Source organism: Tachysurus vachellii, chromosome 6, assembly GCF_030014155.1.
Source record: "Tachysurus vachellii isolate PV-2020 chromosome 6, HZAU_Pvac_v1, whole genome shotgun sequence".
NCBI classification, from domain to species: Eukaryota; Metazoa; Chordata; class Actinopteri; order Siluriformes; family Bagridae; genus Tachysurus; species Tachysurus vachellii.
In genome coordinates, this window is record NC_083465.1 from 17,862,580 (window position 1) to 17,869,050 (window position 6,471).

General features: G+C 36.2%; 1 protein-coding gene across 2 annotated transcripts in view; it reads left to right on the forward strand.

The window, feature by feature from the left end:
* Positions 1–3,839, forward strand: part of si:dkey-192p21.6 (uncharacterized protein LOC565246 homolog) — a 29,889-nt gene extending 26,050 nt beyond the window's left edge. For both annotated transcript variants that reach the window (XM_060872626.1, XM_060872627.1), the window contains exons 16-18: positions 1,712–1,782; positions 3,109–3,221; positions 3,458–3,839. In XM_060872626.1, coding sequence (XP_060728609.1) covers positions 1,712–1,782; positions 3,109–3,221; positions 3,458–3,639 — 366 coding nt within the window. In that variant the 3' untranslated portion in view covers positions 3,640–3,839. The remainder of the gene's footprint in view (positions 1–1,711; positions 1,783–3,108; positions 3,222–3,457) is intronic.
* The last annotated feature ends 2,632 nt before the right edge of the window (positions 3,840–6,471 follow it).

The following is a 6,471-nucleotide window of genomic DNA, read 5'->3' on the forward strand; positions in this document are numbered from 1 at the left end:
ATATACAAAACAAGATTGATATTGTGATATAAGGCAGTAAATAATAATTTATCTGCACAAGTGATTTATTCATGATCATTGCATTGCATCTATCACTGTTATTTTGTGAAATTAAAATAAATAGATTTTTTTCTATTATATATATATATATATATATATATATATATATATATATATATATATATATATATATATATATATATATAATTGTATTTTTAAATAAAAAGGTAGATTTTTTTTTAGATTGCGTTTTTCAGTTTTCATAGAAAGCTACATTAAGTGAGAGCCCCTTTTGTGATCCCAGTGTTAGAAGATGCCTGATCCAGTATTTCAGTGTTTTTTAAATTTTATTATCCTCAGCTCCTATGACAAATTGGCCCATTACAGCCTCCATGTTGAATCACACTGGCCATAATGGCAGAGCTATAGTGCTCAGGGTGCTGAAATAAAGGAAGGGAGATCTGTTACACTTCACCTGAAGGCACAGCATGATAAAATAAACTAGCCAACAGTAAAACATTATGTTTATAAAATAAAGTGTTATGTTCCCAATTTTCATGTCTGCTGAAGGTTCTGTTGAGGAAACATAAGGCTCAAGTGTGTGGTCATGGTTTGCTTAAAAGATTGCCTTTATAATGTCTTCATCACTCAGACCAGAGAGGATTTTTTGTCAGAGTGTCTAGTCTTATATATACAGTATAAAGCAGTGCTACGATTATGAGTAGTAGGATCTAGAAACCTTTGAGTAGTTTAATGTGAAATACAACATTTTCTACACTCCAGGCTAGACTGAAATTTATTGGCTCACAGAGCTTAGGACACTGTACAGTATGTACGCCTCGACTTCAGCAAGTACCAGAACAACTATTTGTTATCACTGACACTCTCTGGAGAACAGTACGATTTAAGTGGGCAAGATGCAGGTTGAACAGTCTGTTATATGGTTATTGACACATGGGGTTATATTCTGGTTAAGTAAGCATAATTGTTTCCCACCACATCAACAACATAATAAACCATACTCTAAGAGAGTGAGACTAGGAACTGTGATGTGAATCCTGTGGTATGAGACAATCTTTTGAGGCTGTTGTGCCCCTGTGTCCTCATAAAGAATACCCCAGAGTTAATTAGAGTTCAACGATCAGTGGTTGGCTGTGTGAGATTAAAATTGAGCGATTGCCCCACATAGCAGTGATAGTCCTCCATCCTGCCTACATAGCCTGGAGACTCAATCTAAAGCCAGCCAAGCTATTTCCACATCATTGATTCTGTCATCCATACAAATGATGGATATTCCTCTAACGAGCAGGTCTGGATGCCGATATGTCCTCCCCAGCCAAAGTAAAATACTTTTGTCCAAGTCATTGTCTGCTTTAGAAAAATACACTTATATATTTTATGTGGCAGGAACATTGTGTTTAGTAACAAAGAAAGTATGTGTGTAATAACAAAGGATGTAAAACATCTAGCCTAAAGCATGTTATATATAAAATTATAGGGCATTAAAAGTTCTTCTTGGCTCATGAATGATACTAGTATGTTAGTATTGCTGTTGTATTTTGTCTAGATCTCAAAAACTTGGCTAGATTCACCTCTTAGAAGCTCAGCTAATCTTCCTGAATCTTTATTGTGCTGCTCTAGATCTCCAGTCTGAGAGTGCTTGCTTTATAGCTCAGCATTGATTTGAAATCTGTTTCATTTTGACCCTCAGGGAATCTTGGCGGCCATCCTTTCTAAGTGCACACGAGACTCTGGATTTATACCTGTCAATAAAAACCTTTGGTAAGTGCTTCCTGACCCCCTAAATCCAACCACTTATCTACACAGTGAAGAAGAGATGAGTCTACAGTAGGCACAAATCAGAGGCTGCTAAAACACACATTTACTTACCTCTAACTGTGGACTGGCCTGTAAATAATCACCCTTTCTCTAGGAAGAATGAGGCATGCTGGGTGATGCATCTTCTAATAAGATCACTCTTCTTAACAGCCAAGAAAGAGAGCAGCTTTTCACTTCCAACTCTCTATCATGTCCAAAGACTGCTTTTCACTAGTACTCTTATATGGGGAATAGTGATACTGTATGATGAAAGTCACTATTTGTGACCAGAATAACACTGACTGTGATTAACAGTGCCAGTCTTATTTTTTTGCATGCGTGAGTGCATGTGGGCAAGTGCATGCGTGAGTGTGTGCGCGCATGTGTGTGTGAGTGTGGAGCATGTTTTTGTCTTTGAGACTTCCTTCCATCTATGCACATCTAAACCAATTACCTACCTGAGTTTTATAGACAGTTCATAATATACAGCTTATTGAGCCCCTGAGAATGTCTGTCTTGATTCCTAAAAGTAATTAACCATGAACCAAGAGTCAGTTTTGGCTCTGCTTCAGCTGACATAAGAGATGCCTGCTGGAGCACCCTGGGATTCAGACATTTTACATTAGATGAAAATTCCATCCAGCATCCTGGTACTTAGGAACTGACAGGAATGTGATTTGTAGGTAAACCTCTAGATTTTTTTGACCAGGTGCCAGAGATTCACTTTGGATGCTAATGTTTCTCTTAGGCATAATTTCAGCACAGCTTCGGTGCAATGTAAATTATTTATCTGTCTCTTATAATTTGCTGTCTTTACCAGTGTTATTTGTTCATTCAGTGTATGTCCTTTGTGCATGTTTGAAAAGTTTATTACAGTTCACTATAATTCAGATTGTAGCATACAAGTGAATAAATTTAAGTGAGGGAATTTACTGTCCGTCACTTGATAGGCTTTTTGTTAGGTTGCTGCACTAAATGTAAAAAGTAGGTCAATCAAAATATTGAGAAGGTTATCAAAATATAAATAAAGGATGGTAAAAATAAGAGAAAATGAATAACTAATTATGCAGTGGATACTCTTAGAATAATTTTAAACTTTAAACTGTCTCCAGAAGGACAACCAAAAAACCATAAGACCCCATAATGAATGTTTCATTAATTTATGGCATTTCAGATTTTACAAAATGAATCACAAATTATTTGAATAGAACTAACAAGGAACATCATAACTCATCAACTCAGCTTTTCTAGGCTTCTGAATTGATCATTTTTGTTTCACTCATTTTCTAGGTCCCTGTCATATGTGGCCTGCATGGGCTCCATGTCCTTTGTGTTGCTGGCTATGGTGTATTTTGTTGTGGACATCATGGGATGGTGGGGTGGCCAACCTTTCATTTATCCTGGTGCGAACAAGCAGGAAACTTGTGCATAATCAACTCTTTCATATTAACATGCACTTGTATCCTCATGTCATGTCATGTTACTTATATCCTCTAGTTGTTTATGTAAAGTTTATATAAAGAGTTCTTTATATGAATATTTTAATTTCATAAGATACACAGTACCTACATAGTTTCTAATGTCTTCATAGATTTAATGTACAAAATAATTTGTTAATTTAGTGTGAACTGGTTTTCAGGAATGAACTCCATCTTGGTATATGTGGGCCATTCCCTGCTGGGCTTTTACTTTCCTTTCAGCTGGGAGATGCGCTATCAGGACAGTCACTGGGAGCCACTGTTCAGGAGCCTGTGGGGAACTGCACTCTGGATCTTCATCTCTTATTTGCTCTACCGCAAACATTGCTTCCTCAAAATTTAAGTCTGTCTTCTGTTTGATTGTGGATAAAGAGTATTTAAATTTTGTAGATGACCCAACATCCACATATTATCTTTCCTTATTGTATCTTATAAGCAATCTAATGTATTTCTTATCTATTATCTTTGATGTATTAGTTTAATCCATAAACTGAATGTAGAATATTCTAGTTCCCAATTAGTAAATAGGTATCTGTGCTACAACATGCCTGCCTGATTTACTGTCTTCTGCAGACACCTGGGATTTTTTATTTGTTGTCAGTTGCATAAGACTCTGAATGTAGTGATTAAATCAACGGGGCTGAAGTAGTACTTAACAAATTAGAATAAGTGATTCTGCCACTTCAGGGGTGACCATTTTGAAGCAGTTGCCATAGTCACCACCCTTCAGGGCTGTAAGACAGAGAGTGAGTACCATCTGCTCTTCAACTGACAGTCTTTTAATAGGGGTCAAGCTGGACTGCTCACCAAGGAGTAGTTCTAATAAGGGCAACACTTTTCAGATTCACTAATGCAAAATCAGGGAAATTACACTGTTGGTCTAAGGTTTGTTGACAAGTGGACCTTCATCAAATAAGGCAAAGTCAGTACAAGCTTCATTTGTTAACTGCTAAAAGAAATTTAAATAATAGATGTTTAACAACATCTCCAAACTCTCGCGCAGCGGTGAGTGGTTATCAAGGGAGTATTAGTCAGAATGAAAAGATTTAATTTCTCTGCATGCGAGTTCTCAGAAGAAGCTTTACATGAATCAAAAGAGTTTTCATTAACAAACTGCATTATGTCTAGTCTCATAATAAAAAAGAGGAAGTTACTAAACAGACACAACAGGATGGAACTATCCAGGGCCTTTTTTTTTTACATATCTATAGTCAGCTTATTCTGAAATGGTTCCTTGAATTTAGATAGCCCATTGAATTATCTATCGCTACTGAACTGAAAATTCAATCAAAGACTTTCTTCTCTGTCCGTTTAGGAAAAAGCATTTCATTTGGGGCTGATCAAATTATAGTAGTCCTAAAATGGAAGTTGATTAAATAATATGGGAAATGGACTAATTAACATTGATATACTACAGATCATAGCAGGAATGCATTTCTCATTATGTGTAATTTTAGCTAACATGGCAACAACTGAAAATCGGAAAATTATGTAAAAGCATATTTAAACATACTACCACTAGTTAAATATGAAAATGGTTGGTTCTATGAAAATAGATACATGGTAGAGGTTGTAAATATTACAGCTTGTGATAGACACCTGTTTCTCTGTGCAGATATGCCAATGATGCCCAGGTAAAATTAGTGCAGGCTTCTTGGATCTTCGATTTCTTCGATTAAATGATGCACATGACAAGGAGGCACTCTTTGTAGGCAATGACAATTACAACCATCTCCCATCGGTCTATTCATCTATGTCATTGCTTTATGACAAATGAGGAGATCCCAGATTTATGCCTAAGGTCAAAGCAACCCCTAAATTATATGGCTCCCAGTGCATTTTTATTAAGGTCAGTTTGGCATCCTGCATGGGATAATAAGGGGAGGCTTTAAGATAAATCGGGGAGATGGTTACTAGGCTCTTGAAAAGCATGATTTTTGCAGGTGCCTTGCTTCTTTTGGAAAAATTGTAATAAGTTTATGAGGCGCAAGAAAGATGCCATCCACTAGGAACTTCAGACATTGGCATTTAGGAACGTCAGACATTGGCTGCACAAGACCAGGTCTTGCAGAACAACTCAAGAGTCAGATAACTTACATACTAACTAAGAGAACTGAGGGTTAACAATGTACTCTATGTACTCTCAAACATACTAATGACATAGCACTATAGACCACTAGCCTATCTGATGTTTGGGAATGTGGTAATTACATTTAAAAATGGTCTGGGGAGAATGGTCTGGTGTTGAGAATAATGTAGGTGACTAGAATGTGTGTTTAGAAGTGGTGAAATAGAATATTATTTTAATGAGCTCATATCACAGTAAAACCCCACTATGGTTGTGTGTCCTGGATCTTGCTTTGTGTTTGCTTGTCTTTATTGATTTTCATCGGTCATACAGTATGTCTGAAAATACCATGTCATGTCTGCTGTAGAGTAAATCGATCTGTTAATATAGACCTTTTAGGTTTGGTTATGTGCCCTTTTAAGTAAATCGTTGTAAACAATGTCATCCTATGAGAAATATCTACAGTGTGATAAATATTTCCTACAAAAAGGAGCATCTTAAACTTATTTATTCTATTAATGTTTATTATTTATGTCCATTAGCTGTGTGTTGCTTATCATAAGTGTCTTTTAAAAGAAAAAACAATTAATTAGGATATCTAAAAGAAATATGTACACGTATAGCTTTAAGTACCCTGTTTGTTAACTGGGCCAATGTCCGCTTTTGCATTTATGATTAGGAAAAGCAATAGAATGCAGCTTAATATCTAAGCTGTTGTCTTAAATGTATACCAGTTTTGTGCCTCTTCCTTTTAATAGTATTAGGAAAGCCCGGTGAACAAAAATATTCTGATGAAGTACTTTTAATCTCTTTTTAGTTTTCGATACACCCTTGGCAGTGCAGCAGTGAATGAGTGACAATGCTGTGACAGAGGCAGAGCCACAAGTCATGAGACTGAGGTGAACAGCTAATAAGAGACTGCGGCTTACATACAGCCATTAATGTCTCTTCCATTTCTGGCTCAACAAAAAAACTCAAGAACTATCATATAGTGTATTACCTTGACTAATAGTACTAATAAATAGTAGTTGTGCCAGAATAATTTGGTTCAACATGTCGCACGTTGTGTAACATATTTAATTATGGCAGTAACACTCATCTCTGAAA